General features: G+C 45.4%; 1 protein-coding gene across 3 annotated transcripts in view; it reads right to left on the bottom strand.

The window, feature by feature from the left end:
• Positions 1–13,071: 13,071 nt before the first annotated feature.
• Positions 13,072–17,342, bottom strand: part of Shisa6 (shisa family member 6) — a 289,285-nt gene continuing 285,014 nt past the window's right edge. For all 3 annotated transcript variants that reach the window (XM_041664053.1, XM_041664054.1, XM_041664052.1), the window contains one exon: positions 13,072–16,891. In XM_041664053.1, the coding sequence (XP_041519987.1) occupies positions 16,341–16,891 (551 nt within the window). In that variant the 3' untranslated portion in view covers positions 13,072–16,340. The remainder of the gene's footprint in view (positions 16,892–17,342) is intronic.

The raw sequence follows: 17,342 nt of genomic DNA, 5'->3' as shown, positions 1-17,342 counted from the left end.
GACTTGTCCTGAAAAATGTGGAAACAAGAGGTTTTATCTTTCTAGAAGGATGAGCCAGGTCTGTGCTGTGATGCTTTGTGGAATGGCATTTTACGTCGAAGGTGGCACTTGGGTTAGATCAGGTCACCTTCTGATACATGCTGTATAACCCATCTAGTAATCTAATTCGGAGTAGAACTGGCCTTCATTTCTGTGGAGAGATAGGCAAGAAGGATGCTTGGCCTGCTGTGGCTGGAAGGTGATCCCATTTTCACTGTCTTTGATGTACATGTCCCATGCTATTCTAAGACGAAATCAAAGAGAGACATTCACAAGAGTAGTGAGGGGTTACTGCGTCTTCTGGGAATGGGCTTTACCTGTTCCTTCAGTTGGAGCTTATGCCCTCCCATTTGACACTGATTCCACCATCTCTTAACAGACCCAACAGACAAAATATTATTGAAAATACCCCAGGAAGTGTGTTTCTCTAAAGGCAATAGTAATTGATAACTTATGAAGGATATAGTAGGGATTTAGGAAGCTGAGTGGTCGAAGAAGAGCAGGCTCTTTCTAAAGGGAGGGCAATGCCCACCAGTCTCTTCAAGCATCTAATTTATAGTCCTCCATTCATAAAAAAAGACTACTATAGGAAAAGAAGAAGTCTATTAGATAGTCATACCAGCACTGTTCTGGAAAACGAAGGGTAAAGACATAATGGTAGACTCTTCTCCTTCCCCTTCTCCTCCTCCTCCTCTTCCTCCTCCTTCTCCTCCTCCTGCTCCTCCTCTTCCTCCTCTTCCTCATCCTCCTCCTCCTTCTTTCTTTCTTCTTTCATATATTACATTCTGACTGCAGTCCCCCCCTCCTAGATCCACTTTTCTCTTTCCCTTCAGAAAAGGTCAGGCCTCCCAAGTATATCAACTAAACATGGAATATCAAGTTGCAAAAAGACTAGGCACATCCTCTTATATTAAGGCTGAACTAGGCATCTCAGTTGGAGGAAAGGGGTCCCAACTTTGCTTCGTAACAGCAGGTACTCAAGACAACCCCTCATTTGTAGAAGTGGCCTCAGCCAAGAATGGCTGGGAACATATTGCTGCTCTTTTCCCAGGAGTCTGTGGTATTGTCGCTAAAAGAGAGCCTCTAGTCCCACTCCATTCAAAAATTAAAAGAATAAATATCTTTGTTTTCATTAAAATGTAATATATGCTTGTTATAAAACATTGGGAAACACATAAAAGTAAAACTATTTTAAAAACTGCTTGTATTCACTACCACAGTTAGTAATTTGGAGAGTTTTCTTCCCAATCATTTTGTTATGCACACATTTATGTATGTACATATATAACAATTTTGTGATATTTTCAACATTGCATGTACTAGTTATTGTATGAGCAAAAGAATAATATATATTTGTAGGAAATCAGAAACTACAGAAAATATTGTTTTTAAATGAAGCCATACAAATTGGATAAATTATCTTTACTTAGTGGATAAGATAATGGATTTGCTAGTCTGTTTGTTTTATTTTTTGTACATACCCTCTGTCTAGATTTTCAAGCATAGTACATGTGATAATAATGATAATTAAATATGGAATGGTCATTTGTGATATATATTATATACTGATAATTATTTCATTAGTCTACAGTTGAAACCAAAACAATAGTGCAGAGTGTAATGGGTATTCTTGGTTGTCAACTTGACCACATCTGTAAAACCCAAGCAGTTGTGAATTATACTTCCATGAAGGGCTTTTTTTTCTTAATTAAATCATTTGAAGAGGGAAGATACACCTTGAATCCAAATCTTTTGAGGTGGGAAAATACACCTTTAATCTGGATCACACCTTCTGCTGGCATCCTATAGAAAGGAGATGGAAGCAGATAACTTGCTATTTCTTTACCTGCCTGCTCATATATATATATATATATATATATATATATATATGATACACACAGACACACACACACACACAGACACACACACACAGACATACACATACATGCACACACAAACACACACACAGACACACAGACACACACACAGACACACACACAGACACACACACACAAACACACACACACATACATGCACACACAAACACACACACAGACACACACACACAGACACACACACACAGACACACACACAAACGCACACACACACAGACACACACACACACAGACACACACACAGACACACACACACAAACACACACACACACCCTATCAGTTCTGTTTCTCTAGAGAATGCTGACTAACACACAGAGTATCTAATACATTTCTCTGTGTGTGTGAAAAAGGGTGCCACTCTGCAGTCCAGGCTTGGGTGGATCTTGGAACAGTCCTTCTCTCACAGTCCCCTTTTTCTGGGGTTACATTGAAAATTTAAAGAAAAAGAAAAACCTTACATAGTGGTCAGTCTTGGTTGTCAATTTGACACACCTGGGAGGAGGGACCCCAATAGAAGAATTGCCCCCTCCGGATTGGCCTGTTCTGTGTTATCTTGGTTGATTGATGACTGGTACTGTGGGCAATGCTATCCCTAGGTAGGTGATCCTTAGATGTAGAAGAAATCTGGCTGAGCACAAGCAGGAGAGGTAAGCCAGTAAACAATATTCCTCTACGATCTTTGCTTCAGTTCCTGCCTGTCTTGTCATCTAAAATGCAAACATTTCTTCCTCAAGTTGCCTTTATTCATGGGTTTATGCCATCAATAGGATCTTAACTAGGGCAGCTAGGGTTTGGTAGGTATTTCCAAACCACCACCATGCTCCTCTCCAGTGTGCCTCATCTTCAGCTTTGGCTTCCCAGTTTTCACACACTGCTCAGAACTCTAACCATCCCTCGGAGGCAGCACAACATTGTTCTCGCCTCTGTGCTCTCCATGGCCCCTCAATGACTTTTCTTCATCCTTAGGATGAGGTGATGGTCTTTCATCATGGGACATGTGGTAATCCCTACCCATATGAAATGATGCAGGGTTCCCAGCGTTCATACACACAAAAGCCTTGGAGAAGTGCCAGTGCACAGCAAGCATCAAAAATGACTGAGCCGTCATTGCACCCTCTGTGGCCTGCATGCTTTCTCTGTATTTTGTGGAATGCAGCTTTGGTTACCCCTGCATCTGAGTAACTAAGTTCCAGTCCCTGAAAAGGAAGATATTTTCCTTTAGTGTCCCTTTGGTCTGTTCTGAGTCATGTGTCTATAGTGACATGTTAAGATCAGAGCTTGTGACACAGGGCAGCAACAAGGACAACATACTACAAAGAACCAGATGTCTGTGCATCATGTCTTTCCTTCCCATCTTCTCTTGTTCTTTTTTGAAGATTATGCTTTTAATTTAGGAAAGCCTTATCTTCTCACCTTCTATCAACCACACTGGACAATTTCTTAGCCCCATAGCAGAGTGAGCTTCCAGGAAGTCTTCAGAACAAAATTCCTTTTCCCACCCAGCTTCCAAGCCAGGCGATTTTGTGTACATAATCACATAGCAAGCAAGGAAAACGTAGTCTACCATTAATAAACACCTTCATTTCTTCCTCTCAGCCTCTCTCCTTTTCAGGCTTTCTCTAGAATAAGAAGCCATATGACGATTTCTCTACCTTAATGATTAAATGCAATCATGACTGTTAGCTTCCAAATTACTACAACACTCAAGTTTCTTCCAGTCCCTAATTCAGGGTTTTCTTAGGCTAGATGGCCATGCCAGGGAAGGGGATACACTCCCTCCACTCTCTCTTCTGTCAGAATACTCTCCCCCGCCTCCATGTTCAGCAGGCTGCCCCTGGGAGATGCACTGTCTGCGATGTCATGGCTGATTAACCGCAGACAAACATCAGAATCTGGTTGGTTTCGAGGAAGCCAGACTTTCAATAATTTGCAAAAATGCAAAACAATTTTGAACTTCTGGCTAATTTGCGTTTTGAAATTGGAGTCATTTCCAGAAGACTATGTTATTCATGTTAACCCGTCATTGCTGCATTGTTATGGTAAAATGAACTAATAAATACATGTTTCTTTTCGCTTGTCTTTATTGGCAGATCAAAATCATACATCCTTATGTGGTACAGTGTAATGTGTAATATCCTAGTACATTTACATTTATACATTGCGTGTTGACAAAAGGGTGCTTCAGTTTTCTGTCATCACAAACATTATCCATTTCTTCGGGAGGAGGACATTTAAAACCTTCTCTTGGAGCTATTTTGAATTATGCATTACAATATTGCTAACTATAATCACACTTCTGTGTAATAGAACACCAGACAGACTTGTTCCTCCCATCTGGTTGTGACTTTTATAAATAAAATTTAAATGTTCTGCATTTTAATCTTGAATATTAATCATTGTATACAGTGTGTGCTAAAGAAGCGAAAGCTCAATATGGTCTTTAATACTCTTTAGGAGTATAATAAAGTCCTGAAACAAAACCATATGACAACAGCTATTGAAAGACTTTGGGCTTCAAGATACGCATGGGCCAACTTTGGACTAATGGAAGCAACTCCAGTAGCACAGGTATACAGATTTTCATTCTTCTGTGTGGCAGGACTCTGCTGTTGTAAGCGCTGAGATGCCCCTGGAGACACGTTTCAAAATCCCAGACAGGGAAGTGGGGGCTCAGCGACAGAGTCAGGAAGCAGAGCTTTGTGTAGTCCTAGCTTGCAACAGTTTATGTGCGCACATCTCTGCACTATGCGGACATTGGACGCTAATCAGAAATTTGCTTCCCAGAAGTACATTCTGACTGCAGATCTTCTAATCTGTTTGGAAAGTTCTAGTTTCCACTCCCTGCTTCTCCTGTCAATTAAACTTCACCCTGTGATGGATGAGCATGGTGGGAAGTCTCTGAACGATTTAGCCCTATCTTTTCAATGATCTGCCTGGGCTGCCCCTTTCCTCCCCCCAAGTGTAAAAAGGTTTTTCTCTCTGTCTTGTATAACTACATATGTTCCTTTCATATCTTATGTGTTCTTTACTCTGTGACCTATTGTGAAACGTCAGGCTTCCCTAGTACGACTCATTGGTACTCAATCGTCAGCCTTTAAATGTTAAAAGCAAACCTTTCTCTCTCCTTTCTACTGTGAGACTCTTGAAAGTACATGGAAGTCTTTGCACTTTGGGACTGAAAGGGTCTATTTTGACAGTCAAATTTGCAAGGACTTCACGGTCTCAGTCTACGTTTTCTCTAAAAGAAGAGTAAAGGATGGTACACCTGTGCTTGGCCTAGTTTGGAGGGAGATGGACAGAGGAAGAAAAGGGCACTACTATAGTTTAAAGTCATCGCCCTTTGATAGGGACTATTTTAACATGACCCCACAGAATCTTCTGTATGCATGTCATGTTCACTGTTTTCTCTCGACTCCCGAGATAGAACTAAAGATCAGGTACTCATTCATGGGATATTTTCTCAACAATTGAAGGATGCCCCTCTACAAAATATCTGCTCAGTGTGGGTTCGCAACTCTCCCCCTTTTCATTTTCTGAAACATCCTCAGGGATGCATGCTCGCAGTTGTTTTTGGAGTAAGTGATGCAGGTGTCCCCTCCTGTGGTACCAAGGAGAGACACTTGACACAATGTGTAGTAGATTTTATTTCCCAAAGGCAGCTATAGCAATAGCTTCCACCTACACTTTTTCCTTGAGTAACCCTTCTATGCTTCCTTCACGCCATGGCCTGTGTTCTGTGACCACAACTCACCAGTGTGTGACTCACGGAGAATATTATGTGACTTCTGAGGGTGCATCATATAAAGGGACAGACGTACTGCCAGGTTCATCCTCTTACCATGACCATGTTCATCTCATCTGCCTGCTCCCTCACTGCACACTTGCCGTCAGAACTCAGCTGCCAGGCTATGAGGAAGCCTTTGTGCAGAGGACCCTGGTCAGCAGACTCGATGGTAAGCCCCTGTTGGGGTTTAGCTGACAGCTAGCCCTAACAGCTGGACAGGTGAGAGAGGAAGGCTTTACAATTCTTCCAGTCCTTCACCATCTGCCATAAAGGGATGCAGAGCTGCCACTAATTTTAGGACATTTAAGGGCTGGGGATGTAGTTCAGGGGTGACATCCTTGTCTGACATGTGGCCTTGGTTTCGCTCCTCAGGGATTTTAATTTGAAATCATGGGAAATGGGCACACTAAGTGAGTTATAGAGGCTTTTGTTCTTCCATCCAGCGATTTTGGAATTTAGAGACAGAACTTGAGTCAGTTAGCCATAAGTCCTGACCAGGAAAGGTGGCTGAGGCTTAATTACTGAAGATATCATTTCAGTTTAGCATAACCATTTGAGAAAAGAGCCATATGCAAGAAAAATTGGAAATTTGCAGAGTTGGGGAAACAAGGGAGCTTGGCCTGGAAGTGGGAGGAAGGATGCTGTCATGGGTTGAATGGAGGAAAGTTCTAGCATTTATGAAGCTTTATGCCTACTGTCTTCTGAGCAGTTTTTTTTACAGCCTATGTCAATAATAAATAGTGATAAAATTCTCATTATTTGCCTCAACTAATTTGAGTAATTTTTATTTATTATTTCTTACCGTCAAAGGACTCCTGAATAAGACAGTCAGTAAAGTTGGGATAAAATTGGATGAACCTCTGGATGTAGTAAATCAGCTGCAGAGAACTTTGTCCACCTTTAAAATACTCTGAGGGTTTTGTTCTAGTAACAGAAGGCGTCATTGCCTCTGTATATTCCCAGCCCTTATCCCACGGCACAGCGTGCCGACCACCGCGGTCATCAGTGCTACTCGCTCCATGTTTTCCATTCCCTGTATTCCTGGACACAGTAGAATCTATGTCTTGGCTCTGCTATGGTGGGGTAGGGCCATATAGCCAGCCCCAGACAAGAAGACATGAGTGGAAATGAGATGCGTCACTCTAGATTGCCACTTTATAGTCTTTGCTAGATCTTCTAGTTTTTTCCTTTGCCCCGTGACAAGAAATGGTGTTCGTGGTGACTGCCCCATCTATTTCTGGGCTCTGATTAAGGCTGAGAAAGCACCACAGAAGTCCAGCAGCAGAGTGGGGTGGAAATAATCCAATGGTGTTGGCAGTAAGTTTAGGCAATACCGCTTCAGCATCGCCAGCCCTCTGGGGAGTCTTCTCACACGCTATGACTGGAATTCTCTAAGAATCCCTTCTGGGATGTCCTTTCTCCCTTCACAATGGCTGCCCCTCTACTTCTTAAGAAACACAAGAGGAGCAGGTCCGACAGTTCACAGCTCTCCTTCTATGCCTGTGTCTACACCTGCATCCCTGGCCTTCTGTCTGTATCTCACACATACGTCATACATGAGTGATCCTGAAGCTTCCCATTTAACCTTACAAGGCTGTCTTGAAAAGACAACAGTTTCTCTTATATTAAACTTTCTATGGGTAGTTGGTATATTGAGCCTCAGTTTCTTCTCCATCTCTTGAATACTTGTCTCTTCAAAGCTCATTTTCGTTTTGATTTGTTCACTGAAGTTGGTTCCCTAAAATCATCCTGCTACATAAACCAAGTCAGCCTGGACCCCAGAACTAAAAGCCACTCTTGTCATGTGGTCATGCACATTCAAAGCTGATACAGGCAAAGTCAAAATGGCATGCTTCTCAATATTGAACATATATAGAGTCACGTGGGAGTCTTGTTTCATACAAATCCTTGGTTCCCACCACCAGGAATTTTGACTGAGAAAGGCTGGCATGTGTTCTAGGTATACACATTCTATTGTGGACCTGGGGATACTGATGGGCCCCACTTAGAGGAACAATGGGGTTTTGTTTTCTAAAAGTCTAAAATGGAGTACAGTATGTGGGCCAATGTCCTTTATGGAGAAAAGAACTTCTTTGCCATGACTGCTATGAGAGACTCATGGAAATATCTCTCTAAAGGACCCAAAGGAGAGACGTCAAAAGCCACTCATGGAGAATAAGAGTTTAAGACTCTTGTGTATCACAGCTGCTATCTATCACTGTAAATTAGATTTGGAATTGGGATTAAGGCTGGAGGTTAAATGACCAAAACAACACCTTCTCCTCGTGTTTCTAAACCACAGCTAAGCTCACTTTCTAAGACAGAGTGATAGCGGGAGTTCAAGGATGGCTGGGCAGCTTAGTGAGATCCTTTCTCAAAATTAAAATAAAAAAGGTGTGGGGGCTATGACATGGTGTGACACTACTGGCTTATCATTAGAATGAACCTTAGTTCAGTGTTCAGTACTGCCAATGACAATGACATAAAATTTAAGTCAAATGAAAGAGATTTTTCCCCCTTAAAATCTTATTCAATATCACCGTCCTTGGCTGCCATCATTTTGATATAAGGGGCAGATATGCTGACAAGATGAAGATACTGTCTAGTTAGCATTATGAGCTCTCTCTCTCTCTCTCTCTCTGTCTCTCTCTGTCTCTCTCTGTCTCTCTCTCTCTCTCTCTCGTTTTTCACTACCCTTCCACTCTCCCCTCCACTAATTACCATTTCCTAAAAAGTTTTAGCCAAGCTATAGAAATAGAGAGGAATGTGATAAAAGGCATTTTAGAGCGATTGGCTTATAGAGTTTCTGGTTTTGGTTTAAATAAGAGAACTGAGCTCTAAAGAGGCTCAGGGATGTAATCCTAGCACTCAGGAAGTCTAGACAGGAAGATTCCAAGTTCAGTCAGTGGGCTACTGGTGAGTTCCATGCTTGTCTTCCTTGGGCCACAGCATAACACTGTAATGAAAGGAAGGAAAGAATGGAGGCAGAAAGGAAGGAAGGATGGATGGATGGATGGAAGGAAGGAAGGAAGGATGGATGGATGGAAGGAAGGAAGGGAGGTCAGTCTTTGACTGTGTTTTTAATTGTATTCCATATTGTTTTTGTTTGTTTGATAAGGGAGGTCTCCTGAGAGTTTCTTTCGAGGACTATCTATTAGTATAACTCAGCCATTATTTGTAAGCATTAAGGTTAAATTTTATTTGTTTTTAATTGTATTCCATATTGTTTTTGTTTGTTCGATAAGGGAGGTCTCCTGAGAGTTTCTTTCGAGGACTATCTATTAGTATAACTCAGCCATTATTTGTAAGCATTAAGGTTAAATTTTATTTTTTTTAAAAAAAATCCTCCAATCAGGAAATTTGTCTTCATCATTTTTTCCTCAATGATGAACAAAGACTCCAAGTATTTCTATATGTGTGATATGCCGGGGCATGTGTGTACTTGCTATGAGTAGGCCTGCACTGGAGAGACTGGCTTAGAAAGGAAGAAATGACAGTGATGAGCTCAGTGGTGAGCGCCATGATGTGTGAACGTATTCTGGAGTATGTGTTGTCATGTGTAGGGAAAGTTACCAATGCTGTGCTGACTTTAGGAGAACAAAACCCCTTGGAAGTAGAGAATACAAGGACCTCCTTGCAGGATTGCGGGTTGACACTATGGGCACCGTGCATGATAACTAAATGCCCTATTATCAGTGAGGTATGGTCTTAGCCAATTAAGTAATCAATTAGTTAATTGATTCGTACTCACTATTGAGATGACTTAGGTTGGAATGCCTCAGGTAGCTCAGGCTGGCCTTGAACTCACTTCTGATCCTCTTGATCCAGCTTTCTGAGTACTTGAGATTTGTTGACCTGTACCACGAGGTCTGGTTGAGGATTTTAAAATATCAGCCCAGTGCTTCCAATAAGGATTTGATTACAGGAGCGTTGGAGGGTTGGGAAGAGAGTATGCTGAACCTTGGGTTCCAGAAACTAGAGAGACACTGCCTCATGGGATAGAATAAATGATCTCCCGGGCAGAATTTTATTTGTTCAGTCTGTTTCTACGTTCTGGTTATCAACAAATAACCGTAGCAACAACGTGAGCGTAGGCCAAAGAAAATAATATCAAAGCCACATCCAGAGAAAGAGAGCCTGGAACAAAACTGCAAATCTGAATCAGTTTTCATGGTGCAGGTTTTTGATGTTCTGGGTTAAGTGTCATGGATCCTTAGCCACCTTTAATCTGTTCAGCCATGGTAACTAATGCGAAAATAAAACTGAGACCCGATATCTAATAATAATGGCGCTGGAGGAGATGTGTTTAGACAGCACTGGAAAATTCAGCTCTGCTTTCAGGTGACACAGAGCCCTGGGTTTACCTCTCTGCGTTCCTCTTTCCCATCTTATAAAAAAGCTTGTTTTGTATACCATACCATAGGACAGTTGTAAATCTGCACTTCGGTGATTTCCATGAACTTACGTAGTTCCACAGACACCACCAAAACATAGATTTGATTTATTGGGTTTTTTTAGACAACATTTTGGTATGTAGGCCAGGTTGGCATCAAACACATAATCCTCTTGCATCATTCTCCCGAATTCTGGGATTACAGATGTGTGCCACTGAGCTTGGCCACATCTGCTTTGAGAACATCCCATCACACCTAAAGTTCCCTAGCAACTGTCTGTGGTCAATCCCTGCTCCTTCTCCTGACCACAGTGATCTCCCGTATCCTTCCTCGCTTTTTGGTATGACCTTGGTTTTAACTCTATAAGCATGCAGCTACTTTAAGACACACAGGTTATGTTGAAACACCTTTATTCTTTTGATCCATAAATATTGGTTACTGACAAAAGTGGAAAAAATCCTTAAGACTAAATCTCACTAAAGCAATCTCTGTGTACAGTACATGGAGGGTGTGCTTTGACAGCGAAGGAGAATGATGAGATTTGTACAGAAGCAGTCATGGGGGCACTGCTCGTTGGGAAGGGTCCATGTGAGTGATGGAGAAACTGCAGAGGTACGGATAGAAAGGTACTTTTCATAATGCTTCCATATAATAAACATAGAATCCATAAATCCAGCTAACGAGTAAAAATGTGCCTTAACCCCCCCCTTAGGAAATTGTGTCCCCAACTAAAAATGTTACAGTAAGAATTGCCTTTTATTAGAGAACTTCAAGAATTCCTTACTACAAAATGTCTAGTTGAGTTTACAGGACTAGAGATGTCTTTGGCCACTACGAAGCAAATGAATGGGTCCTCTTGATGGAGTGGCATTTGAGGGTCGTCGGAGGGCTGGCAGCAGAGCTGAGCAGGGTCTTCTCCTCCCACATGAGGGAGGCTGTCAAGCAAACACACAGCATTATTTTTCTGAATGATGGAAGGTTAATGTGTTTGCGATTTACAAGACGGGTTAGACGACGGGGACTTGGAATTTCCATTGGTGCTTCACAAGCCTTCATGGGGAGGAGGACAGTATCACAAAGAGGGGCCACAAAGATACTGGGATGGGGTGAGAACCCGTATCCCAGCAGCCCAGGTGGTGATGCCTCGTCCTCTCCAGTTGGGATGGAGTTTCAGCATCCTGACGTGGTCTTCAGGATGCATGCTGTGGCATGGGATATAATGGCACCCCTTGTCACACAGAGCCTCTGCCAAGTGTGCTCCTTTGAGACATGGAACGAATATCTCATCTGACCTTAAATACGAACTCTGTGCCCAGATCAGACATCTAGACCCTTTTCTTCAGCCTGTCCCCTCTCTGAAAGTAGAGTTACCTCCCTCCAGCTACAAGGACATCAAAAATGAAAACTCCAAACTCAGAATTTCGCAGCAACAGACACCCAGGTGGTTTAGGGATGTTTATATGAGAGGCTTCTGAGACATACGGTTAGCAACCTGTTGAGTCGTCAGGCCTTAACTTTCAGAAACAAGAGTATCCATGTGTGGCCGAGCCCATTGGTTCCTTCCACCCAGCATCTGGCGAGGAGTCTGGTGGCCGTCTAGGGCTTCTGAGGATGCTGCCACAGGGCAGGCAGAGTGTGATGGGTGCAGCTCAGTTGAAGTGGGGATGAATGTAGAAAAGGGAAAGGGTGGAGAATGAAAACCCTAGAGCTGAATGAAACTTTGGGGGGCTCATCTAGTCAAAACCCCTCATTTTATTGGTGGGTAAACTGAGGCACTGAACTGGAATGTGACTTGCCCATTAGTTACAGGGCAAGATGAAGACAAAAGCCAGACCTAGAAGCCATGTTTCTGGAGCCTCGATCCTTCCTTCCTCCCTCCCTCTCTCTCTCTCTCTCTCTCTCTCTCTCTCTCTCTCTCTCCTCTCTCCTCTCTCTCTCTTTCTCATATGCCACTTTCCAAAATCAAAGAGAGGGATCAGAAAGATTTGTCTTTCATGTTAAACCCAGCATCAAAATGCATCACTTATAAAAATAACTCCTATGTCCTGAAAATACTTCGTTAAAGCACAGCAAGCCTCCTGGAAACATTTCACAGTTCCTCAGATTCAGAAAGGATGGCAGGGGGATGTGTGTGGGAGCTAAAGTGCCGGCTCCTCTCAGAGTAGGCGCCTTCTAGGGCCCAAGTCATGGGCAGCCCTTTCAAACTATGATATCGGGTCCAGTCCACAGACATCTGTGGAAGGAACGAGAGATGAAGCAGGTGACAGCTAAGAGCTCTCCAAAGGCAATGGGTTGAGTTTGGTGGCAGAGATGTTGGGATGACTGCTCCTCCATCCTTGGAGACTTACGAGTCATGTCTTTGGATGAAGGGAAAGCTGTGATGTTCACTAGAAGAAGGGTGTTGGAACAGAAGCAAGAGCTACAGGCATCAAAGGGGATGGATCTTTGGCCAGCGCAGAAGACTCTGGACGAGTAGCAGTCTGAGTCAAGAGCTTCTTGAATCTGGTAGCTGCAGGAATCAAAGCTGATCTTTTGGCCATGGTACCTCTGCTCAGGCAGCTCTCTCCCTTCCCTTTCGGAGATCAGAGGGATGGGGTGGGCCCCATGGCTTCACACCTGGGGTATCACTTCCCATGTGAGGGAGTGTAACAAGCCAACAAGGCAAATGAAGGACTCAGAGAATGTCAGAATCCTCCACACTTTACATCAAGAACTCCAATTCTCAAAACTAGAGACTTCGGCAGGTCCAGGTGAAAGAAACTGGGACTGGAGGAAGGTCGATGAATGGAGAGGGAAACGGCGGGAAGGCCAGAGGAAACTGGTACAGAAGGCTAAGAGTGGAAGTGGAAAGAAAGGGAGAGATTTTAGCTGGGGAAAGAACTGGAGCTTCTTAAAGGAAACACATTGCCTAAGATACTGGGGGAACTCTGATGATCAAAGTCCAGTTAGGAGGTTAAGGAATTATTGGCAAGCTTTTGTGGCTCACGAACAGACGGAGTCATGAGTTCACTGGAAGAAGTGAGAAAGGAATGCTGGAAGGATAGGGGTGGTAAAAAGCCTTCAGGAAGAACACTTGGGGCAAATAAGACCTGGACACACCTAGTCCAGGGCCGTGGAGACATGCACGAAGAAACGAAACAGACAGAGGGAAATCTTGAGTTTCCTTTGCTTGGGATATGAGTGTTTATCATGAGGGAGCCATGACCCTTCTATGTGTGACAGAGAACACCAGCCTGCTTGGGCTAGAAGCCGTGACATCTGGGTTCCAGCCCCAGACACTCTCAAGTGAGTTCATATAGCCAAATAGCTAGCTGGTTCTGGAGTGATGGGTGAGTTGATGGGATCTAGTGGTCTTCCCTTGTCACTGAAGGATAAGCTCCACAATCCCAATGGGTGCCTGAAACCACACAGTACAAGACTCTCTATGTGTATTATGTTTTCTTCATATACATACACATACAATAAGGTTTAATTTGTAAATTAGGCACAAGAAGAGATTGACAGTAAAATAGGACAAGTTATAAGAATATACCATAATAAAAGCTATGTGATTGTGGACTCTCAAAAGAGTTAAGACAAATATTAATATTTCTGGATCATGGTTGGCTACAGGTAATTTAAATGAGTCATGCAAAACTGGAGGAGGGGTCGTGTATTTCCATGTTGCAGTTAAGACACAGTTTTCCGGAGTTTGGAGTAGGGAACTGGATCAGACTAGTCTGTAGACTTCTGTCTCTGTTACTATGCCTCTCCTTTTGAGGATGAAGCTGAAGAAAAATCCTTCGGGAGAAGCAAGCATTCTGACGTAACCGATGCCAGGTATTTTATACCAGAAGATGGTAAGGCAGGGAAGAGAAATAATTTGAAATCAACTAATAAGTTTGATAAAACAACCCCTGAGACAGACAGACAGACAGACAGAGAGGAAGATAGACAGACAGACAGACGCTTTTGCCAGCGCCAAGGTGGGGAAAGAGCCTGGGGTAAGATTTTGTTCCCCAAGGTGTAGAGAATTAAATAGCCATCTGGAAGATTCTCCAGGGGATGTCCAGACACCTGGGAGGGGATTCTCGCCTACCACAATCTTGACCTTCCTCCTCCCCAGCAGCACACAACCTTTAAAGGGGCTAGCTAAGGGTCAGAGAGTTACAGGGGGCTGGGCTGGGGCCAGTAGGACATGCCTTTGCTTCTGGAAGGGAGCCACTCTCTGTTTGGATTGAGCTCTTCTCTTCCCGTGAGCCTTACCTTCTGCAACCAAAGCTCATAGACCCATGGGAACCAGCCCTTAAGAAAAGCAGGGACCAGAGAACTCCTGGCCCCATGGTCCCAGGGATACCCAGGCAGTGGGGAGGCTAAGACCTGCCTTTGGAAACTCCAGCTTCCATCCTTCTGGGCTCTGAAGAACACTCCTGCTCTCACAGAAGGGACATTCTGGGGAAGGGTATAGAAGAGCTTACGGCTCTTCAAAGCAGCAAGGTGAAGCAGCGCACAGACTTCTTCATGAAGAAGAAGAAGTAGACTTGGCTAGATTAAAAATGACCAGGACAGATACAAATTTCTTACCACCTTGCTTTTTAAGGGCAATATCCATGCAGAACTGAGGGGACATAAAATCTGACTTTAGGACATTGTTGTTGGAGTCTGGTAAGTGATAGTTCCATTTCTTAGGTCACTCCACCAGGGGTCTTGGGCCAATTCTCCCCAGTCCCAGACCAGAAAGATACCCTGGCCCTTTGTGTGGGGGGAAGCGGGGTTGCTCTCGTTTATAGTTTCCCAGTAGTTGGTCACACATTGTCCACCTTCAGATTAGAGGCAAAGAGGGGGCTGAGGTGGGCTGGCAGTGGAGCTGCCAGATGCCCCTACCATGTGCCCAAGTGCCCCTGCAAGGAGGAGGGGTTGATGTGGCCCCAGAACATCCTGGGACACCATTATTCATTTGCATCTGTCAATGGGTCCACTGGATCCATTGGATTCCTTGGATCCACTGGTTTGAGGAAAGTAACAGAGCTGCAGGGGGTGAGGTGGGGAGGTAGGTGGGAGAGGGAACACAGGAAGAGAGAATGAGTTCTAAACAGAAAAGGGCTGCGGAGTGGGCGAAAATGGTGGAAAGGCGTGCACAGGATCCGGCATGACCACGTCAGAGAGCTCCTGCCCGTTCAAGGGCTAAGCTTCTTCTGTCTGGAAACTTCTTCCTCCATCCTGCCTGAGGCTCATGGGTGGGGGACAGACAGAGCCCTAGAAAATGGGAATGGTGAGCCCCTGAGATCCTGGGCATCACAGTGGCCCTCCCCACCCTAGCTCTCTGCCTACTGCAGGGGCCTCCTGGGAGCAGAGCTCGGGTGAAGAAGGCAGGCCTGAGAGAAGGTCCTAGTTCATACCCAGTGGCCTGGAGGAAGTGGGGAGGCGATCAGATGGCTGCCAAGGCACTTCTAAAGTCCTGGCAACCCAACGCTACGCTACTCCTCTCTGGGGGGCAAGAGCTAAAGCCCCAGGGAGGTTTGAGGAGAAACAGTGAAGGCTGGGAGAGCACAGCCCCCACAGTACAGAGGCAAGGGCAACCAAGCAGCTAAAGGAAGAAGACCCTTCCTGTTTTGGGGGCTGCAGGGCTCAGCGAGGGAGGGGCCGCTCGGTAGAGACCAGAGTTCCAGCAGGCAGAAGAGAATCATATTGTGCTTATGGACACAGCAGCTCTCTGGCTGAGAGCGAGCAGGCAGTTTTTAGGCACTAAGAGATTTCTGTGATGCGGTTCTAGATACAGGAAGGAGACCGAGTAGTCTATTCGGTCAGCCCACTGACTGCACCCGCTGGCTGGCCGGCTGGCTGTTCAAACTCAGGCAGCTTCGGATTACCTTCACCGGGAGGGTCCACTGGCTGGGAGAACCTTCGGTTGAGTCTCCTGGAAGGGGTGGGGCGGGGGCGGGGACGGAGGGAGTGGCGCAGGTGGTAGGAAAGACTGGAGCCTTACCACTCTTATCATTCGCTTGGGGGAGGATTCTACTGGGAGAGAAAGAGCTCTGTAGCCTGGGTCTGTGCTTGTTGGACCAGGCATTTGGCGCCATGTCCCTAGGGGTATGGCTTTCTGGACAAAGGCAGCCCACCTCCAGTTCCAATAGGGGAAACTGGGGAGGGGAAGGGAGGAGAGCAAGGCTGGACTCTGTGCTCCTCATCCCTGCCCTGCTCTGCTCTGTCCTGCCCTCGCTCTGCCAAGCAGCCCGGCCACGCTGCCGGTCACACGGTCACTTCGGTCTTGCTGGCTGTGTAGCAGGTGTGATGGCCCGGGATATAGTGCAGTTGCTCCACTGTGTTGTGTCTGCGGGAGGCAAAGGCATGGCGCTTGGCTGCCGTCTGGCTCTGGCCCAGGGTGGCATAGGAGTTATTGGAGGCACTGGGATGGGAGTGCATCTTGGTCATACGGTAGCGGTCCAGCACTGGCGTGGACACAAAGACGTCCGTGTGCGAGATGGCCCGCGACAGCGATTGCTCTGGGAAGGCCGTCCGCTCTGGGGACAGCAACGGGTCCTGGGAGTGCAGGCGCTCTGTCGAGAGCAGCTGTTCATCAGACAAGATTCGATCATAGGGCATGCCAAATTCATCAGGCAAGCCCCGCTGTGGGGACAGGACCCTGTCCTGGGACATGGCCCTGATGGGCCTGCGTGGCCGTTCTCGAGGCAGCGGCTTCTGTTGAGACATCTGGATGACGTTGAGGGGGAGGGTGCCACGGGCTGCGAGGTCTGGAAGGTGCCTCCGCCTCATGTAATACTCATCAGCTTCCTTGTCAGCTGCAAGAAGACAGGAAGACAGAGAGAAGGAAGTAGGGAGATGGGGCAGCTTCAGGGAGTAAGATAGGTGTGTGGGGGGGGGGCTGGGGGGGGTTGCACACGCCTCTTCCTCAACCACAGACTTGGAGATCTTCAAGGATAACAGGACCAAAAACCTTTTGTTAGTAGAGTAGGTGAGGGGTGGGGGCGGGGCTCAGACAGGTGACCTTAACTCCCTCCTCCACTGCTCACACAAAGGAATCCTTAAGGGCTTGTGAACCTTGGGTGGGTTCTGATTCAGGGGCACTAACTACTTGCACCCCAGGGTCTGTATCTCCAGTGGGCCCCCAGATTCTGTTTCTTTTTCAGGAATCACTTTGGGGGGACAGTTAAATGACTTCCCCATCCAGCTCATAGTGGAGCTGATGGCAAGCCCAAGGCATTCCTGTGGCTTGCCTGCTGCACCTGCTGC

Source organism: Microtus oregoni, unplaced genomic scaffold, assembly GCF_018167655.1.
Source record: "Microtus oregoni isolate MIOR12 unplaced genomic scaffold, Mior012 000015F_ref0000493, whole genome shotgun sequence".
In the NCBI taxonomy this organism is placed as follows: domain Eukaryota; kingdom Metazoa; phylum Chordata; class Mammalia; order Rodentia; family Cricetidae; genus Microtus; species Microtus oregoni.
The sequence above is the reverse complement of the archived record's forward strand: the minus strand, read 5'-3'. Positions and strand labels throughout refer to the sequence as shown.